General features: G+C 48.4%; 3 protein-coding genes across 3 annotated transcripts; 1 reads left to right on the forward strand and 2 right to left on the reverse strand.

Moving 5' to 3' along the window:
• The first annotated feature begins 2,624 nt into the window (after positions 1 to 2,624).
• LOC117140051 (alpha-(1,3)-fucosyltransferase C) lies at positions 2,625 to 4,212 on the forward strand. Its single transcript, XM_033302788.1, has 2 exons — positions 2,625 to 3,654; positions 3,711 to 4,212. Exons 1-2 carry the CDS (start codon positions 2,726 to 2,728, stop codon positions 4,123 to 4,125), a joined length of 1,344 nt encoding a protein of 447 aa, XP_033158679.1. The 5' UTR covers positions 2,625 to 2,725; the 3' UTR covers positions 4,126 to 4,212.
• Positions 4,213 to 8,256: 4,044 nt separating this feature from the next.
• On the reverse strand, positions 8,257 to 9,720 carry LOC117140118. The gene has a single exon (XM_033302882.1). It carries the CDS (start codon positions 9,628 to 9,630, stop codon positions 8,329 to 8,331), a length of 1,302 nt encoding a protein of 433 aa, XP_033158773.1. The 5' UTR covers positions 9,631 to 9,720; the 3' UTR covers positions 8,257 to 8,328.
• A 5,704-nt stretch (positions 9,721 to 15,424) lies between these two features.
• On the reverse strand, positions 15,425 to 18,739 carry LOC117141689 (cohesin subunit SA-1). The gene is made up of 6 exons (XM_033305292.1): positions 18,587 to 18,739; positions 18,209 to 18,536; positions 17,954 to 18,152; positions 16,366 to 17,888; positions 16,013 to 16,300; positions 15,425 to 15,953 (listed from the first exon to the last, which is right to left on the reverse strand). The coding sequence occupies exons 1-6, from the start codon at positions 18,667 to 18,669 to the stop codon at positions 15,435 to 15,437; spliced, it is 2,940 nt and encodes a 979-aa protein (XP_033161183.1). The 5' UTR covers positions 18,670 to 18,739; the 3' UTR covers positions 15,425 to 15,434.
• Between the last annotated feature and the right edge of the window lie 2,593 nt (positions 18,740 to 21,332).

Consider the following 21,332-nt stretch of genomic DNA (forward strand, 5'->3'; position numbering starts at 1 on the left):
CACGGAACCTTCTCACTTTGTCGGCCACTTTGAAGGAGCGGGAAAACCCAAGTCGTAGATAACACCTAATTAGGGTGTAGAGGATCGTCGCCTGCGGACAAGGCGACTGACAACTTTAGCGCCACTTCCCCTGGCCGTCGTCTTATTAGTGCGGGTGGTCGGCTGGAAGGGTCCGAGTCCAACCAGGTCCGAGATCAATTTGGGAATCCGCCTAAGAAGGGCCACGCCCCCAGGAGCGGGAATTAGGAATCGAAAGGGGGCGGAGGAAGAAGCGGCACGCACGCAACCTGCGGCAGCTGCTACCTCAGCCTCCTCAAGCGGAATCCGTATCCCTTCGTTCGATTGGTTTGTATCTGTATCTGTATCTTTTCTCGGTCGCGGTCTAGGCCATCAGTGATGCGCCTGATTAACGGCTAAGTCCAATGCTCGTATTATATAAGATAACTAGTTGAATGTTGGAAGAACCCCAATCTTTTATATGGCTGTTTTTACCTGGAACTATAAATCTGGCTTGCTTGTTAAGACCATAGCCAAGTTGGCATCACTGTTAGCCAGGCTTGTTTGTGCTCCGGGTGTCGCCGGCGATTCGATGCGTTTCCTTTGGCCAGCGGCCCAAGCTGAGATAATTACATGTTAATTCGTTAGCTCCTTTCCTTAAGACCTAAGACGACCAAAGGTCCGATGGACAAGGCAATCGACTTGAGGCGGCTCTCTTTCGAATCGAATCGAATCGAATGGAATCGAATGGATAATTAAGCAGTTGCCAACAATGTGTGCGGCATTTAATTGCCGATCGAGTTCGGGCTTAAGGACACCTTTCAGTTCCAGTTCCGATAAGTAGTCAGAAGTCATGAGTCAGAAGTCAAAAGTCAGCGGTCTGGAGTATTGAATGTATTGGGTCTGGAAACGGGCAGACGGAGGCCTTGTGGTTAGGTAAATCACCTAGTCGGAGGAGTCGTATTAATAACTTTAATTAAAAACGGCTGGGTTGGCTGCCAGTTGAGAGAGATCTTCGAAAGTGTGGGAACCAAATTATTCAAATCGCCATAACCCGGCTCCTCCTCGGGACTCCTTTTTGAAGCACCTCCTCGGTGGCGAGGCGAGCTCTCTCATATGCATATTTATTGCATTTTTTCTCGACGCGCCGGCAACGCCCCCAAAAAATACTCACAATGGAATTTCAATTCCATTCCCCATTCGCCATTCGCCGACTTGGCACAGGATCGGATCGGATCCGAGGATCGGTGGTATTTGGTATTTGGTATTGGGCTCTCAGAATGCATTCATTCGTTTTCCTTGGCCCGCGATTCGCGGGAATAATTAAAATTTATATATGTTTGGGTTCGCTCCACTTGGGTTTTCTTTGTTTTGGCCAGGCATCTTCTAATGCGTTCGCCTTTGCGTCTGGCCGGCAATCACAAATCCATTTCACTTTCATAACTCACTGGATCCAGGCAATTTACATGCTCTCCCCATCCCGGATCACCTTTAAAAATGTTTCACGTTGTGGAAGTTAACATGGATGCGTAACATTTAAATGGTTGTCAATTCGCAGATTGCTAACTCTTCCAGCAATTCTACACCGAGAGAAAAGAACTTGCGACGTAAAAATGCACGAACTTTTAAGAGTTCAGTCTATTTTGGAGAAAAGAAATCAAACCAAAGTTTAAGGACATATCTTAGTAAGTTTCTTAAATTCTTTTTAAAGTTCTTTAGTAAAGTGAAAACTTTTTCGAGTGCCATATTCACTTTTCCCTTTCACACTGGCACTCTCCCATAATTGAGACAACGTGCGTGAAGTGGGCGGAGAATGGGCGAGGAAACAATGACACCGGCATCATCTGCACGAGGATCCATTGGAGCGCCTGGCACGTCCGCAAAGTGGCGTTTCCACTGTCCACTATTCGGCAGCCACTGCGACCCACTCCCAACTCGCAACTACTACCAACGCCCCATCCGCCACCCACTCCACTCCACATCCTCGTCGCGGATGCGGAACGCATTTGAAATGAGCCCAGCACTGGGTTCGTTCGCCAGGATGATGAGGAGCGGGCGGTCGAGGAACGGCGGGGAAATGAATATTCGAAATTGCAGTGATATATCATCGATGGATTCATCGCGCTGGCCGGTTGACTGCCTCCATACTCCCTCCTCTCCCTCCTCCTCCTCCTCCTCCTCCTCCTCCTCCTCCTCCTCCTCCTCCTCCTCCTCCTCCTCCTCCTCCTCCTCCTCCTCCAACCCCACCAACGGTGAATCGAGAAACGTTACGCAAATTTTCTGGCAGATTGTCATGTTTCTGATGGTTTGGCAAAATGATTGATTACTTTGTTCCTGTTCCTGCCGAACAAACGGACGGGCGGGCTGCAAATGGCAAAAAGGCGAAGGGGAAGCGCTCGGGATGTCTGATGAAAGTGCCAAATCGGAAATGCAAAAGTGGGCAGGTGGATGGGGAAAAACGCTGGATTGATTGAAAAGGGTTTTTCCATAGTTGCCCGATCGAGGCCATCAATTCCCAGCGACGTTCTGATGCTGGCAATTTGTATTGTATTCCGTAAATTCAATATTAATCTCAGCGTTTGAATGTGATAATTTAACAAGTAATCTGGAACATTATTCCTTGGAATGAAACTCAAAATATATAGTCAGAAACTTATATTGGCATCGTAGCCATAGAGATTGTTGAACCCGTTTTGGCCAAATTAGATGTTAATTTTACATAGACACAATGCCAATAGACAGGCTCCGTCCATTGCCGGTGGAGAAGCTCCTGAGCTTCCGAAGGAATCCCGATCTGCTGCAGCAAAATCGACAGCAGACTGATGAAATGGAGGCCATACCGAAGTTTTTGCCCTCCCGACTTCTCCCGGACGACGAAGATGCCAAGGGTGCAAGTCGCAGGATGGCGGATCACGATGGGGATGCCCTTCGGCTGCCTCCTCCACGAAGATCCCCGGTCTCGATGAGGAATCTCCAGCGGGAGTTGTACTCGCCCAATCAATGCATGAATGCCCTCAAAGTCATGGCGGCCGTGCTAACCATTTGCTTGGTGTTCACCACGATACCACTATTACGCCGCCAAACTATGCAGGAAAATGATAATCTAAGGATGATCCTTTTGTGGAATGAACCAAGCCAAGTAGAGGCACCTGCGCACATGGAGTGTGGCTGCCTGGTCACCACCAGCCGGATTCACAATGACAAAGCTTTCGATGCGGTGGTCATCAGTGCTGATCATCCCTACTCCTTCGAGGGTCTGGGTGGAGTCAAGCTCCATCCCGATTTCTATGTGGTTTATGCCGCCAAGAAGCCGCTGAGTTCGACGCAGAATCCATTGACCAATTTCACGTTGCCCCCCTTCAATTTGACCATGACTTACCGCCTGGACTCCCAGCTGATCTGGACGGACTACTACTTCTCCCATACGAATCTGGCCCGGCGGCTCAAGTGGTTCCGGGAACCCAGCAAGAGTTTCGCAGATGACATGCCAGCCTCCACGGTTCTTCGTCTGGAGGCCGAGTTATTGAAAAAGTCGCGACTGGCTGTGTACTTGGTCTACGAGGTGAATGAGGAGACTCTGCCGGAGAGCCTCTACATGGAGGAGCTGCGCAAGTACGCCGAGCTCGACGCCCATGATAACTGCCTGGGCACCGATGAGTAAGTTGCCCAAACTGTTATTCCAACATAAGATGCTTATCTTTCGTGCCTTGCAGCTGCAGTCACTACCACTTCATGCTGATCTTCGAACCGTCGGCCTGTCCGGACTATGTGCCGCCGCAAATGTCCATGGCCATGGACAAACTCCTGGTGCCCGTCCTGATCGGAGGAGGAAACCTAACCAATCTGGTGCCCAGACACTCGTACATTAGCAGCCAGGACTTCGCCACGCCCCAGGACTTGATCCTTCACCTCAAGGACCTGGCAAACAACCCGCTGGAGTACAGGCGCTACTTCTGGTGGCACTCCATCTACAGGCTGCGCAAGACCTCGCAGCCCTACTGCGCCCTCTGCTCCCTCATCCAACAGGCTCCGGGGGGGCACGAGGTGCGCCAGAGAGCCTACAGCTCGGGGTTCATCAACTGGTGGACCAAATACCAGTGCCCCAATCGATCCACCACCTTCCTCTGAGTCCCCGAGCGATCCCCAATTATAATTACCAGCGATCGCAAATTGCCCTCGTTCGGTGTGGTTCCGATTAGCTGAGTTGAGAGTTCTTTCTTCCATCATCTTGGGGCTTTTTCGGCGGCTTCTTGCTGGTTTAATTCCGCGGAATTTCGGCGGCACTTCATTGACCTCGCCGACAGCTCGGGAATGAAGGGAGCTTAATAGGTTATACACTAACAGGGAGTTGAGGTTGCTCCAAATTGATAGTGGGTATATACAACGTTTTGGAAATGCATCTACCAAATGAACGGCAGTTACTTCAGAGCACCCAGCATTCGGATTCCTGCACCCAATATGCGGGCATAATTCCCTTCAAAATGTTTTGTTATTTTAGCAAGTCGCTCGAAGGATGTCAGGATGCCTCTGGATGCCTGGAGTGCCAACCCGTGCCGGGCGGCCTGTTGAAATATCCATCAGCTAATGCCGCCATATGGGCGACCGAGCACTTGGAGGGCACATGGGGCTCCGATGGAGGAGGCGGTGGTGGGAATTGCCTGGCAGCTATGGCCGCTCAAGGGGAGCCTTCTGCCTGGGAAAAAGCAGAGACAGCCGTCACCGGCGATGGGCATAGATAAAGCAAATAGAGCAAACTTGTCCCACATTGTGGGCCATTCCAGATGAGAAGCTGCTGCACATGGAGTGGGACCCTGCGCCGGGCAGCCCTGGCCCTCGATGACGGGATGACGACGAAGGCGAGCGAGTGGGCGACGAGACAAGGCAGAAGTGTGGGATAAGTTGGGTGGAGTGGGTTGGGCTGGGTCCAGGTGAGGTGCCAACGGAGCACACAATGCACGAAAAACAAACAGAATTGTCATGGGAAATATTTCACAGCGCTGCGAGTGAAGTGCCCGAGATGCTCCCCATTCGCCCCGCCAACTGACAACTCCCCTCTCCACTCCACTCCATTCCATGCCGCAGCTCAGCTCGGAATGTCTTTCAAAACGGTATCACACACACAAAACACTTTTCCTCTTGCCACACACAACCATATTTAAAAGTTAAATGCTTCACTAAACAATAAGCCAGTGCAGCCAACTGGCCGAGATGCCAATGGAGCAGTGCACTGCGAAAAAAAAGGTGTCACAACAACTTGAAATCCTTATCCCTATCGAAGCCAACTGCTTGGCGTTTCTCGCAGTGCATGATTCGAACTGGGCCTGGGACATGGTAAAATTGAAGTTGAAGGCGAGGCGATAATAAAACCAAAGTCAAGCACATCGAGACAGTCCAGCCTTTGGGCCCTTTTGGGTTGACAGGTTGTCCCTTGTTGCATGCCCTGCCCCAACCCCAACCCCCCTCCCTCCCTGACTCCATCCCCGTCTGCCCCAACAACACCATTTCGGTTCTGGGAAGTTCTCATCCTCTCACTCCCGCTCACTGCACTTCGTGTTTGCCCATTCTGTTATCAACTATTACAATATTTTTGTTTAATTGACAAACAGGTTTATCATTAACATTTTTCTCACTGCTCTTGGCCGCGGACTCCAACTGCTCGGATGCGTTGGCGGCGGCCTTCTCCACATTTATTTCGGCGTCTCAGGTGGAAGCGGCGCTTCAGTTGACGACGCTCCAGCTGTTTTCCCACACTGATTTCGGATCACAGTGGACACCGTGAAGCGGCGGAGCAAACTCAACCACAATGGGATGATGTGAGAAGTGTACTAACTGATCAATAAATAGGGAGTTCGGGCGAAGGGGCTTCTCCTGGCCATGGGAACCCATGGTGACCCCCAATGGTCAACCAGATTTTGGATTACATTCATCCACCTACATCCACGATGTAGGTTTACCTTTCCCCCACTTAAAGTTGAGTTAGCGTCATAGCTTCACTTTTAATCACACATCAAGTTTTAACAGCTCAATCTGCGACAAAGTGTCGCCAAAAGTGCAGCGGATGGAAGGCTTTTTATCTCCCTTGCCACTTGGATATCTAAATACTTGGAGGGCCTGCTCTGCAGCCTCGTAAACCGCTAAGTGCTACCAAAGTTTTTGGGATTAAAGAGCTTCTGGCCGCTTCGGCTGCCGTCCGGATTGTTTGCTTTTGGCGCTGCCGTGAAAATGCATTTTCCCCGCGACCCCCGCTTTCCCAACTCCCAACTCCCAACTCCCGGCTCCGTGTGCCCGTTTTCTCACCTGCGGCCAAGTCTGCGTCTGCAGCTGCCGTCGATGCTCGTTTTAATTTGTTTGTTTACATTTTCGGCTGCCCCACCTGCAGCCGCGGAGAAGTTTGTTCCCATCCCGCGGCTGGGCGAAATGTTTGGAAATAGAGGTCCATGGGGATTGGGCGCTGGGTGGGGACTGGGCATCGGTGGGAGTAGGCTGCACCACTGGGAGCTGGGCGTGTGTTTTGGTGTTAACAACTCGACACTTCATTAATTGAAGTTGAAAAAGAGCAGCTATAAAAAGACCATTAAGCTTCAGGCCCACAACAATGGAGCAGATCGATGCCGAAGATACACACGGAGAAAATTGGTATAGTTCTAATGGTTGCCTTGCGCATCTGGTAAACTTATACTTTATCTTTTCATATATGTAGGGAGAATAAACTTCAAATGCATTTTCCGAGTGCAAATGATTCGAACTATCAAAGTGAACTTCGAGTGGCTGCAGTGCGCATTGAATGCAGCGATGTAACAAATTTAAAGACGATGGCGGGGAACTTTCGAGTCCCAGTTCGCATTAGACGCAAATTTGATGGCTATTGAAAAGTTCAATGGTTTCTGCGTCTCCAAGTTGCCTCCAAGTTCCATCCGAAGCCGAAAAGTGGCACTCAATTGAGTGTGAGAGCTTTGTTTACCACACACACACGGCGAAGCAAAAGATTTTTGGAATGGGAAGGCAGACGCAGACGCATCAAATCTGGGCTAATAGAGAAACTCAATGTGAGCATATCATAATTAGGAATTTGGCAAGACTCGGCATTATCTAGAGATATTCCAATATTTCCAAACACTTAATGGGCATCGCTTGATGGCACAACTCTTGGGCAAGAACCGATCTCGGATCCATCCACAGATCGCTCCCCCAAGCGATTGGATCGTCAAACATAAATAGTTCACGAGCCATCCGAAGGCAGTGGACATAAAAATAAATCTATATGCAAATGTGACTCCAGTTTAACATGCCACAGCGACAGGCAGCTGGAGATGCAGGCGGGAATTCGAGGGTGAAGTCTAGCCAAAAGTAGGTAGGGTATATCGGGGTGAACCGACTACAGGGGAATGATGTTGGTAAGTCAAAAGGTTTAAGTAATCCTACACCAATAATAAACCATCTATAATATGAATATCAATACCATTAATAACTATGATATGTAATGAACTGTTACCATTCGAGTATACCCCTTTATCTACGAATACCCTATGAAAATAGTTGAATCCCGACAGTCAAGGACTCCTCTCATTGCAGGCCCATCCCAGAATCCCTGGCGCAGAGGCGTCTGCAGTTTAGTGCCTGTCTCTGCGACTTTGAATCTTACAAAATGTGACAAGTTGCGGAATTATTTTTCGCAGAAGATGTTCTCCGACTTGGGTTCTTTTTGCCCATCTAGTTGCATCTCGGTTTAGTTCGGTTCTGTTCTGTTCTGCGTGCAGATGAGCCGAGATTGATAAGCGGCGAGGAGCGTGAACAGGCCCGAATCCGCGGATCCGCACCACCCTGGTGGAGTGCGGTGCAGCCTGGTGGAGCCTCTGTTCCAGCGCGAGATGCAAGTGCTTAGATAAAGGCAGCGATTTATGTGGAAGCTCCTGGAAGCTGCTGGGCGGAGCAGCCGGCGATGACAACAGTAGCTCCATCCCATCGAATGCCACGTCCCATTGCGTCCTCCAGCCGCGAGTAAGCCGAGGTGCCAGCAATTTAGTGGCGATTACAACCGGCAATGGCATTTTAAGTGGCCATTGTCAAGACGCGATCTGTGGGCGCGTGATAAGCGCCGGCTCCCGTGTGGGCGATCGATTCCCCAGGTGTGGGAGTGGGTGGCCCGGATGGTGGCATGGTGGCAGCTCGTTGAACCAAACTTGGTAGCAGAGGTGAGAAAACACGTTCTGTACTCTTACTTCTTTCTGGTTATTAAGGGTGAACAATAGCAAATCTTACAAGTATAACACTTATATCTTTTCATCACTCAATAATTTATATAGCCAAAATTCAAACGGACAAACTCGAAAATTAGTCGTTGCACTTCATACACTTCGGACCAGGAGGATTAATCGTTCTCGGCACATACGACGGATTCCTCTTCTGGGCCACCTCCTCGGCCCACAGTTTGTTGAGGTAATCCTCCAGCTTGGCCACAATATCCTCCTCCTTGTCCAAGCCATCGGAGCAGGTGGCAAAGTCACTGCCCGAAGATGCAGAGGAAGAAGTGCTGTGGCAAACATTCGAGGACTCGCTGCAGGAGTCGTGCTTGCAGTCGATGGGACAATGGTGATTGTCCCAGTCCTCTGGGGGTTCCACAGCCTCCTCATAGCTGGTATCTTGCTCCTCTTTGCCAAGCGGTCGGGAGACGGGTTGGGAAATGGGCACTGGTTCCTCCAGACGATACCACTTCACCTTGTAGGAGTCCTGGCCGCATTCGCCGAACTGCTCGCCGGTCAACTGATCGATGTTGCACTCGCAGATCAGGAAGGGCGAATTGCACTGCTGGCATCTGGGTAGATTCACCTCATGGTTGATGATCGGACGCGGTGGCTTCTTCATCCTGACCTCCTTATCCATTTGCGGAACTTGCAAGCCACAGATGATGCAGGGTTCCGGTAGATCTGCACCCTCCGAGAGCTTGATCTTCATCATCTGCCTTTGGCCGGCCTTGGGATGTCCGGGAACCTCCTGCTTGGAGCAGCCCTTGCAGGGACAGCCCGGCACCAGGAGGGGGTCCGATCTGGTAGTCATCCGCTGATACAGCGCTGCATAAACCAGATTGATCTGCCTCTCGTAGTGCTTGTGGGCCCAGAAGAAGGCCGCCTTGTAGTTGTCGAAGATCCTGGAGGTCTTGTGCGCGGCATGCATCCAGGCAGCATGTTGGGTGTGCACCGCCATCGCGTCCACTATGGGATTGCTGATCGTCACCGGGGGCTTGCCGTGGTAGAAGGCCTTGAAGGCCCGCTTGATGATGGCATAGGTGAGCATCGCCTCCACCGGTTCCATTTCGCACTTCAGGCGCAGAGCCTGCAGCAGGTCCTCCCGATTCAAGCGACTCCCAGGAGCCGGGTTTGGTGGACAGTTGGTGCGCAGTCGTTCATGGTAAACGAAGGCCCTCTTGATTATCGACCTGGCCGCGCAGGATTTGCTTGTGCTGATGCCGCAGATCAGCATTATCTGGGCCAGGCTCTTCGCTATGTCCTCCACATTATCGTCAAACAGTTGGTAGGGATCCAGCTTCCTCCTGCAGTTGCAGCAGCACCGCTTGATGCCCCCGGGAGGAACTCCCGCCTCCTCCTGCAGCTTCCTGGCCCTCTCATAATTGTCCATTGCAATTTGGTTGTAGACGAAGCAGACGTACCACTTTTAATTTCACTTTCGACAAAACACAAAAATTGTATGTGCTATACACAGATTTCTGATGGACAATATAGTCGCAGACTACTGTATCCCTCACTGAACTTGGCGAATTCTTAAGCTGTTCCATGAAAAGAAAGCTCATAAACAAACCAATATCAATGGTATTGTCAACCAACCGGAATGAAACCTATCTGGCATCCATAAACCCACCAATTTGTGAGCAAACTTGACACAATTTGACCCATCTTCGATGAAGAATGCTCTCCCCAGTTCGATTGGAACTAATGCCGTGTCTAGGTTTACCATAATAGAACAATAATCGGTTTGTCCCAATATTTTCCCTAGCCCTTTTAATTTGGTTATCTGACCCACTGTGGCCTATCTAGGATTACACACAGACCCCACACAAGAATGCACTATTATCGGGTCTCGGTTCTGATCGTAGCTGCAATTATGCTAAGTAGATTGGGGCCGACTGACCATCGGAATAAATAAGCGCACAGAACACGACAGCCGAACGATGGCTGTTGTGTCAGACCTAAATTGTTCAAATAAATTAAGTTGTAGCTTTCGAATGGATCCGGGGACTACGGATTGTAGATTGGGGATCGGAGATCGGGGTCTTTGGTGTGGGGATTGGGGCAAGCAAATACGGGAACGTAAACGTTCAGAGGCTGCCGCCGCCGCCGCCGCCGCCGCCGCCTGTTGCATTGTCATTTGATAAATTATGATATTTGATCAATTGTTCCGCTGCGGTGGCTGGAAGTGCTGCCTCGGATATGCGGAGAAGAAGTACGTGGATGAGATGAAGACGTCTCCGCATCCATGCCCGCATCAAGTCCACCGAGTGAACTCTTGTTGGGTTTACATTGTAATGGCATCTGGCGGGGCAAACACACAAACACCCAGTCCCATATCCATTCATCTGCATAATAGAATTTCCAGGGGTATGCCCATTGGGGATTTCGAAGGGGGTGAGGCTGCCTCTTTATTGTGGCTAATAGGCCTCTTGGCCGCTTTGTTGTTGTGCCGCCTCAGCCGCCTTCGTTTGCATTCGCTTTGGTCACCATCACCTCACCATCACCATCACCTCTCCAACTCCATCTCCATCTGCACCAGCTCGCCATCAACATCTCACTCTGGCATTGGCATTTCTATGTGGATTAATGAATGGCAGCAGCTCCAAGATGGGTAGGAATAAGCTGAAGATGAAGTCACACTGGGAAAAATCTACAGCTTTGATTTCTGTTCTCTTACAAAATCACATCCTTAAGATATAAACTTGATTGTAGTTGTAAGGAGCATTCTATGAAGTTCACAATTTGACCCTTCTACATATAAATGTACTTAAAATCTCCAACATTTGCATAGATTTTTTTTGCTGTGCCTCAAAGTAGACATGTGTTTACCTTCCATATAGACACACACACGGGAGCAGTCGAAAGGCCCCTAATTATGTGTAAAGGTGTTGCATGTGCTCCTCGCCCCAAGATCCCGCCCCATCCCACTCCTGTCATCCATCCCGCGCTGCTACAAGGGTTAATTAGTGAGGAATACAGGAGTGTCGGCGTTACAAACGGACATTTGAAGTCGTAGATGTTTGGCCACTGGAAAAGCTTCTGGTTCTGTTCTGATTGTAACTTATTGATTTCTATGGGGGGCAAGACAGCTGCTTCCTGGCTACACTCCACTGGGACTACCCAATGTTTGACCATTTGCACTTTTATGGCCCTCGACGAATCGAAATTGAATGCCCCGGGAAATGTAAAGACAATAAAGGGAGGCAGTGCTCTGTGCGCCAACTCATCATAAAATGACAAAGTACAATAAAATAAATTTAACACAACATTCGCTTTGGGCATCCGCAAGCGCCGCATCCTGGTTCCATCCTTTGCGCAAGGACCCAAAACAATCAAGGGACAGCCAAAATATTTTCAATAATAAATCTACTTGATGGCCCACGGAGATGGCCGGAGTTTTTACGATCGACGCGATGACAGCAGGCGCAGTCATTAAAAATCTCACCGAAAGTTATGTCTCCTCGCATGATTAATCGCTGAGGATGTGTCAGATCGCTCCAGCGGGAAAATGTGTCTATGACTTTATGGATTGTTTGTATATCGATGGCATGGTAATTAATTTCCATTCACTTTCCCTTGTGCCAAGCAAGCCAAGTGCATCTGGGCATCGGGGCATCTGGGCTCCCCAGGAGCCGCACTTGACCCCTGACCATCTGTGGTCACCGCCGAGCTGTCAACTAATTTGTCCAGTTTGTGGTCCGTGTCAGGTGTTGTAAATATCGCATTTAATTGAACTGTCCCGGTGTCAAGTCAAGTATCTAGGAAAACCTTCATATTTTGTAAGCCTAATGGAGTGGACAGGTCAATTTCCCGCTCAAATGAAGCAGCAGAGGAATTTTGGTTAACATATTTGATGTTTGTTTAAATGAGTCTTAAACTATATTACGCACAATCAGTAAGTTCTATCAGAGAACTATAATACAATACATTAACAACATCTGCCTCGAATCTTCCGCTTTTCCAGTGTATAAATCAAAACGCCAAGAGCAGAACAGCAACACGCTTGTAATTGCTTAATTAGATTGCCACTAAAATTATAATTTGGGAAAAGGAGGCAGTCCCGAAGAGCTGGGCGCAGATTGCAGGCCGTGATTCGGGGAGAAAGGAGCAGCTGGCGCGTAAATCAGATTTGCTGACAGGGCACGACTAATTTTAACCCTGCCACTTGAGGCAGGAGTCTCTGGGTCCTGGCCCTTGGCCTCCATACACTCACTCCGAAGTGGAGTCGAAATTCGTTATCCTTTTGGAGTGGCTGCGCGTGCGCGGCGAACGCGTGCTAATGGGGCCAAAGAGGTGCAGGCATCGGGATCTGGGATCAGGGATCAGGATTCGGGGATTAGAGCTACAATCAGCGCAACTCCGTGCCCGTTAATTTATGCGTGTCCTGCGCGAGTTCAGCTGCACCTTGGACCCATGTCCTTTCGGGGATTTGTGCGTGTGTGTGTCAAAGGACATATGTTAGGGTCGGCGACGTGCAGACACATGACTTTGTTGACACACCAGCAGCACGGAAAATATTTCTTAAGACCTGGGATTATATGTAGTTATACTACTAAGGATTAACTTATGTTGCAATTTGCTTTACAAATGGTAAAGTTATTTATTCAAAACGTGATATATTTTGATTTCAATTAAATCATTTCCACTAGCGACTTTAATCGCTCATGCTTTTAAGTATTTCAATTGATAAGATGCCAACTTTTCTCTCCGTGTAAGAGTCCTAAGGGCAACATCTAAATGGTATTTATTGGTTTGCCAAGCCGGCGACGGCTGTCGAGCGCATCCTGTGTTAGCGAGCGCGGCAAGGATTGAGTTACGCGATGGCGACACATTTGTAAACAGGCGGCCTGATTTACACACACCGTGCCCGCCGGGAGTAGGACATCCCGAGGATGTGGGACATGGGACTACCGTGGCAGAAGTCGTCGCCAGGAGCGGCGCTCCTTATTTGCCAAGACATTAGGCAGCAGCAACAATAACAAAAACAGAAACCGTCAGCCGGCAGGCAGGCAGGGGCAAAAAAATGAGCAAGGACAACACCGCGTGTTTGCTGTCAGTCGAGGAGTCGAGGGATCACCTCGAGCTCAAGATCCTCTGATTGACAATCGACAAATTTCGTTTGGCATTTATCAATGGAACCGCGAGGATCGCAAGGACCTCGAGTGCGGACCTCCTGTCGCGATGATGAATCGGGGAATTTGTGTTTTTACACGCAACTTGACGGGGCCAACACGGATTTGGTTAAGTTAATATTGTCAATGTTGTTGTACTGCAGACTATTATAAGGACATTTTTCAAGCGACGTGGAGTTACCCCCTCCAGGTTTCCAGGATAAATGGTAAATGGAATGCACTTATACTAGGTAACTCACAGGCCAGGCTGGGTTTCCTTCTAACTGGCCACATTTCCTGAGCACTTTGCATGCTTTAAGCCCTTTTAGGAACTAATAGCGCTTAAAGTGCGGTGTGGTCACACTCTGCTCGCTAAAATTCAAATTCGCAGCCGAAAAAACGCCGAAACAAGCAATAAATTCATGTTAATAACAGTTGCAACAGCAAACGACCCTTCCCCCGAAGAATTTTCGATGCCCAACGGCAACTGGCCATAAATATCGGCCAAATGGGTTGACAGTTGGCAAGAGGAGCTAACGATATAAAAAGGCGAGCAAAAACCCTTCGCTGCCGAAATGTAAACTCCCGAAATAGTAACGAAATGTGATACGAATCAAGTGCCACGTGTCGCCCCTTCCTTCGGGCAGTTCAAACTCCTTTATTTGCGAACAGTTCTGAATTTTTTCGACGGCCACAACTGTTCCTCAAGATCCGAGCCGAAACTCAAACCGAGCGACAGATGCGCGTGTCTGAAATGGTGTTACACTTTCGCCCGAGGAGCGGGGTTAACGTTTATCAGGTCCAACAAATCGTGCTAGGGGAGATCTCGGCTCGGGGGTTCCTGTGGAGGCGTGTGTCGAGGGGCGGGCGCAGATCTCGTTAAACCGCAACCGAGGGCGATCGGAGCTGGCCGTCAGGACATCTGTGATCAGGTTCCGTTGGCGGATCACCGATCTGGGGCCAGAGATCGGGGAGGTGGGCAGGACCGTGAAATGCAATTGCCATGGCCTAGCGGTTCTCGCAGTCCGTTACGCGAAATTGATGGGCCAGGTTGCTGTGCTCCGTTCGTTGCTACCTGTCAGGTGCACAGAGGGAAATGCTGAGTCCAGACAAGAGGCTGCCTTCAAGAAGATTCTTACGAAGTTTCTTCTTTAACATACCACTTCACCTCTTTGAGTGCAGATGATGCAGAATTTCTTTCAGTGCAGGGCAAGTATCATCCAAAGTGTGCCTCCTTCGAGAAGATGTTCCAATTAAGATCAGTATGACCAGATGTTGCGCCCCAACGATCCATCCACCGTGTGCTTGATGGCCAGGAATGTCTGTGGAGAGCATCTCCCACACACAGCTGCGCCCAGTGGAACCTGCAGGGTACTGCACTTCCAAATGGGAGTTCGAAGGTTTCCCGACCCGAAATCGGATACTCGGCGACCACTTGGCATGTGCCAAGGAAATGGACAAACGGCCAGCACTTGAAAACCAAAACCAGAAGTGACCCAATATCCACTTGAATTTCACTGCGTTTAGTTTCGTTTCCCGAAATTTAAGCGCCCACCTTGAGGGCCCCGGATTCGATTCCCTGCCCTCCATTTCCATCTACATTTCGGGGTGTCAAAGGCCGTGTTAGCTCGTGCAGCCTTTGACATGAGAGCCCGGAGAACCCACAAAGTTGCGAGTCAATTTGTCAGCGAGCGGGCATTGAAATTGAAAATTGCCGAGCAGCCTGCACTTCGAATTGAATGGGACTTGGGACTTTGGAAATTCGATACCACAGCTGCCGAATGAATGCAGCCTGCAGATACAAGATACTGGGCGTTATTACGCAACCTTTTGTGGCCATTTGAAGGAAAGGTGGCACTGCAGCAGGAAAAGCTTTGCCAAATGCTGCCGGCGAAATAGAGATGGAAACTGAGTTTTCCTATTGCATACCGAAAATGGCAAACAGGATGAACCCACAATTGCAAACGTATGAGAAGTAAACTCCATTGAAACCAATAAAACAAAAGACTCCAAATCTTTAAAAAGAGTTATATATACATTATACATTATATAGATACATATAACATCCTGCAAGTTCTTTCCTTCAAGTTGCCTGAGAATAAGTTTTTATTTTTCGAGGACTCAAGGCGTTTCGATATTTCTTCAAATGTGCTATATCATTTCTGTTGCACGCAGGTAATACTAGCTGCTCATAGCGCTCGAAAAAATGTAGAATGCTACTTTTGTCCTGGACCAGAAGGAGCGGAACAAACACCTTGAGGACACGCAGGAAAGGCAACTTTTTAGTGGCCTCCGTAGGTTGTTTCTGAGCCGATTCAAAGACGAACATAATGCCAGATCTGTGAAAAACGATCACGCACTCGCGATGCTCCACGGGATGGGAAATCAGTATTTTTGCCAAACGATTGGCCACCGCCATTAGCTCGGAGAACTCTGCTGGCTTCAAAGCTCTTTGTTCAGCTGCTTGGCGAGTATCATCCGGGAATGCCTTAGCATAAAGCAGCAGGCATGTGTGCAACATGGTCATTGCGAAGTGAATGGGATTTCGTTGCAGTGCGAGTTCCATGGAGCATCTCAAGACGTCGCCGAAGGGAGCGTGGTACTGAAAACGGAAGTTAGCTTCAATGAAGTGCCCTTTGCAGAGTCTTTCTACTTGCCAACCTTTACGTAATACTCATAGAACTTTGAGGCTCTCATTGTGGGCACAACACCTAGGCACACCACTTTCAGGTAGCTGGTGAGGATGGAACGAATCCTCTGCAGCTGTTCCGCGTTAGTTTCTTGCATAAGATCCGAAGGACTTAGCTCAAGGAAGTGTTCCATGAGGAAGTCCTCCAGAATGTCCACCTCATTACCAGACGGTGCGTGCGCCACTGAACGTATCGAGGGATTCGAACTTCCACAGAGGTTTCCATGCAACACAAACAGATCGCAAATATATGAAAAGCCCTGGAAATAAACAAAATCATTTAACAAATCAGTGGCGATGGTACTCGCAATCAACATTCACTCACATGATATGCCAGGGGCTCGGTGCTGCTCTTGCCAACCAAAGAAAAGGTCACATATAGGTAGTCTTCCAGGTTCTGGTGCAGAACAGCGCAATACTCATCCATGTCCACGTTGTTAAGGGCCGTTCCCTCCAAGTTTTCCATGTCCCAGCATAGGCAGCAGAAACATGCCTTCAGATAGAGCGAGAATGCCTCCGGCGGAAGGACATCTCCGTTCGGCAACATGCGCTGCCTAAGGAACTTCTTTAGGCTGAAGAGAAGCGGCTCCGTCAAGTCCCATTCACTGAGATTGAAATGCCCGCTTAGGACTGTAACTAATCTCAGAGTGGCCAGCAGTCTGTTGGCCCCGTTTTGGGTCCTTTTTGATGGGCTCGTGTCCTGCGTCCTTTGCCAGGCCATCTTGTAGTTGGTCACCGCGCCGTTGAGCAATTGCTTAGTAAGCGAGTTCGGGATCATGCGGTTTAGCAACGCCAGAGTTTGCACTGTGCTTTCCAGCACAGAGGTGCTTGTCTGGCCGAATATTATGAGCTCGAAATGCTCAACCAGTTCATTAAGCTGCCCCATTCTATTCCCCTCGTGGTAGTAGTCGAAGCAGAAGTATTTCGGCAGTTCCAGAAGTCTTTCTGTATCTTCCAAACTGTTGGCGTACGTTCGAAGAAGTTCGGACAGAACGGGTGCCAGCCAATTGGTGGCCTGGCGCCCAAGAGAGGGCCTCGGCTCCCTTCTCAGATCCTTGGTATATCTTCCGGGCGGTATCTCGCCAGTGGTGGCCTGCTTCACTCCTGCTAAGAGGATTGCAATCAATGAGGAGCAATAAATATCGCTAAGTTCGTGGGATTTAGGATTCTCCAGCAGCACCGCTATCATGGGCTTCCAGTCCAGAACCAATTCACAGTTGTCGATTAAGGAGTCCACCAAATAGTCAGCCTGTTCGTGCCCACTATCAACGAATAACTGCAGAAGATGCTGTATTCTTTGGCAAAATGATTCGCCTTCCAACCCGTTTCTGCGCAGTATAAACAGATCTGCCGCTGCTTGAGCCAAACCCCGATTTGCGGCCATTATTAGCTGCTCCAGCACCCGGCAATCGTAGTCACTTAGAATTTCTGCGGAAAGTACGTAGAAATGGGTAAGGAACTGCACGGATTTCTCAGCTATTGCATCCTCCTTGCCCACGCAACATTCAACTAAGATCTCCCGGAATTCAGTGGTTAATGCCAAACTCTGCGAAAGAAGGCCATCGTTGCGGCACAGAACTGAAATATTATCCAAGCTGCACTGAATCACGTCACCACAGCCATCATTCAAAGCTTCGTAGAAAATACGGAGGCTAGTTGGCTGAAGATAGCAATGCGGATAATTGGCGAACCACTGGCCAAGTTCGGAGATACAGAGGAGCCGTATGTCGTTCACTACGTCCCGGCTACGAACTGCAAACATGCTGTTGAACATCCGCATCCACACGGTCATCGTCATTTCATCGTTTAAGGATTTCAGATCGCTTAATATGGTCATTATTTTCAAACCTAGAAATTCATGAAGATATATTATTTGCACGTTTTTATAATATATATTAATTTTGGTTTCTCACCTATCATGGTGCCGGTGTGGCGAAAAGTACGAATACTAGACTCCGAGCAGGCCATTACAAAATTCGTGAGCTGGTCCAGAAACAATCGGTAGGAGTCAGAGGGAAATTCACTGGCGACCATCAGCAGAGCATTCAAAAAGCTGCCCACCTGGTTCACAAAGACGTCGGCGGGCTTTCTAGTCAGAGGATATATGTAGGTCTGAAAGTGGGGAATGTAAAAATGGTATCCTCATAACATTGATTTACCCCACTTACATTGGATAAATGCGATGAGCTGTTGGAGAGGATGTCACTGTAGCTAAATGGCAGTGAAGTATCCTCCGGAATCTGGTAATGACTTCCACTGGCCTCCACCACAAACTGCAGCAGAGAAACCAAGGCTGCTGTGGGGCTGTCCAAGTAAAATTCACCCCAACCTTTGGCCAGACTCTCAATAGGGCAATTTTGGCCAATACGGCTATTTGAAACACTTAATCGTTTTCTGGGGAGGATCATTTGCAGCAACGACATCTTCGTAGCGTGCTCCTCGATAGCATCACCGGCTGTCCCATCGCCACACACTGGCTCATCGTTTTGGGCATTGCTAAATTTTTCACCTCAATGACTTGCAACAGTTCTCGACTTTTGACTTACCTGGACTCTTCACGTGTCTCAAAATCCATCTGATCACAAGCTTGAGAGTCATTAACAGCGTCTTCAAAAGATACATCACTCATTTTCACGCACAAATTAAAGGATTAAAAATATGCTAACACGTTCGCGTGGCTCACAATTCGGAAAAAGGAAACTTGGTGCTGCCAACTTTGTCAATCAAGTGACACAAAATGAACCATGAACCAATGAACCAATGAACCGCTGAACTTTTGACGTTTGAGGTTACATTCAGGGTTGCAATTCTAAAAATTAAACTTAAAAATCATAAAACTTAACAGAAAAATCAAAAGATACATCAAAAGATGTGCCAATTCAGTTTTTCAACTTTAACCATATAGATTGTAAATTCAGATATAGATTCTTAAACATAAATTTTTTTAATTTTTACAAAATTACATTTTTTTGACCTTAACCTCCAGTGTTGGGACACAAATAAATTAAAAACAGGATGTCAACATCTTACTCAGCTGTGAGGGGAATTTTCCAGTAAACTGGAAATAATTTGTACAACCCAAGAAAAAACTTGTTAAATTTCTAGCCTGCTTGCAGTTTTCCCACATCCACCGCAAAATAATGAAATCCGGGGCAAATAAAGCCGCCGAGATTCCCATACTTGGATCGAGATCAGGTCAGGTAGCCGATCTTTGAGGGCACAAAACAATTAGCCTGGCCCACAGAACGATACACAAACACTGAGCAAATTGGGCAGCCACTTGCTCGACCTCAAAGCGAAAGCGCCGCCAATTGAAACGGACTAACAAGGACCTCATAATCATGCCCATGCCCATCTGATCCGTTCCGTTCCGATCCGAGCCAGAAATAAACACAAATATTGACGTTGCCTATCGCACGCGATCTCCGCTCCTCCCCACAAATATACTCATGTATATATGCCGAAAGATCAGAGATCAGAGGACCCGACCGCTGACCAATTCGGAATGACTTGGCAAGTTGGCAACTCGGAATTATTTCAATCTGCGCTGATGACGCGGCTCCTTTTGGGCGGTGGCACGATAAAAAGCTGGCGATAAAGTGCCTGATCCTCAGATGTTTGAGTGGGAATGTACCCTATAAAACTTAATATGACTTGTTTATATAGTAATAGTTAACATAACGATGTGCACAACCTTAAAAGCTTGCCATATACACCCAAAAAGCGATTAAGCATGTGAAACTAATGGAAACACTTTAGTCTACCCCCTAGAAATCCAACTTGTTTTAGCCAAAAAGCTGGGCATTCCTGGAATTTCAAATCCGCCCAAAGTCCAAGCAAATATTGACGTTCGAGATTGAAAATTGGCGCACTCCAAGGAGACGGGCACGGCAGCTGGCATTGATTGAAAGATCAATCGAGATCGAGGAGATTGCCACTCCGATTATGAACCCGAATCCGGACAGCGGCGATTCCAGCTGCCGCAGGGTAATTGGAGTCCACCTACGGTCAGTCGAGGCAACTACCATTCCTCGGCCCGCCGTTGTATGCCAATCTCATCTCATTTCATATTCAAAACGATTCCTTTTGTCCATTGTTTGATTGCCCGAAATCTGACCTTCACCCTGTGCGTCCATTGTTGCCGTTTTGCCATTTTGCCAGTTTGCCCTTTGCCAGGCTGACGGGGAATTAGCCGCCGTCCATTCAGCGGCAGCTGCTGTGGCGCTCGGGCTCGTGCTCCGAATCCTTGGATACCCCCGCTCTTTTGACTGCTGAATCGCTCATAGGAATCCCACCTGCCGTGGGTCGAGGTCCAGCAAATTAAATTTGGAATTTTCAGCCCAAACTATGTGTTTGTGCATACCAATACCTTGTAGCCTTTATAAAAAAGAAATTCTAGCTTGAAAAGTAATATATTTCATGAAAAGATTTAAGAGTCACCTTGGCCTTCTATTTTGAAGGTGGCTCCACAATATACTCCACTTTGCCCCGTGTGGCCGCCTAATTGACAGTAAAAGTGCACTATGCCTGCCTCCTCTTTGCGCCACTTTGTGGCAACTTTCGAGCGAAATTTGCAACAAAATAGGAGCAAGTAGGCAGAAGGAAATCTAGCCAAGGATGAAGTTCTGCCTGCAGAAATTGGTTCAGGTTCTAGCCAATAATCGATGGTGAAGATATAATGAAATAATATTTGCATTCAAGAATACTTTTAATAATGAACCTTGACCCGAACACGACATAAAACGTTACACGAATAATTAACTGTTTGAGGCATTATAATTCTTAGCAATTCGGATAAATTAAAAAGCCATAAAAGGTAAAAACAGCCTTCAATTCACTGATTACAGCACAGCAACGAGTCGTTGTTCGATGGACATGAAAAACCAGCGCGCCATGTCCAGATAATCCCGATGTCCTCATAATTGGGTCAATTGCTGTGTGTTGCAGCCAGTTACAGCCGAATAAGCCCAACAAATATGCCAGAACAATGACAGTTAACCATTCAACTGAATGATGGAAGGGAGGAGGAGGAGTAGGTGGAGGAGTAGGTGGCCACATTGCACCGCATAATTAATCAAAGCGGCACGCGGCTGTGGGCGCCACAAAGCGAGCCGACAATGCCAAACCCAGAGCTGGGATTCGAAAGCCCCACCAAAACTGATTCCGCAGCCGAGAATCCCGCCCAGCACGTGAGCTGGTTGTGGATGTGGATGTGGTCGGGGGACAGGAACTTGGGGGAGTTCGAGTGCCGCCCTCTTCCGCATTTAATAGAGAAGCCAGCGGATGTGGATA

The sequence above is a fragment of the Drosophila mauritiana genome, chromosome 3L, assembly GCF_004382145.1.
Source record: "Drosophila mauritiana strain mau12 chromosome 3L, ASM438214v1, whole genome shotgun sequence".
Taxonomy (NCBI): domain Eukaryota; kingdom Metazoa; phylum Arthropoda; class Insecta; order Diptera; family Drosophilidae; genus Drosophila; species Drosophila mauritiana.

Coding starts and splice junctions, on each gene's coding strand:
- LOC117141689 (XM_033305292.1), bottom strand. CDS start 18,669: ATGAGTGATGTATCTTTTGAAGACGCTGTTAATGACTCTCAAGCTTGT. Junction 17,889..17,953: donor CCACACCGGCACCATGATAG/GTGAGAAACCAA, acceptor ATGAATTTCTAG/GTTTGAAAATAATGACCATA. Junction 15,954..16,012: donor TCTATGAGTATTACGTAAAG/GTTGGCAAGTAG, acceptor TTCCGTTTTCAG/TACCACGCTCCCTTCGGCGA.
- LOC117140118 (XM_033302882.1), bottom strand. CDS start 9,630: ATGGACAATTATGAGAGGGCCAGGAAGCTGCAGGAGGAGGCGGGAGTT.
- LOC117140051 (XM_033302788.1), top strand. CDS start 2,726: ATGCCAATAGACAGGCTCCGTCCATTGCCGGTGGAGAAGCTCCTGAGC. Junction 3,655..3,710: donor AACTGCCTGGGCACCGATGA/GTAAGTTGCCCA, acceptor CGTGCCTTGCAG/CTGCAGTCACTACCACTTCA.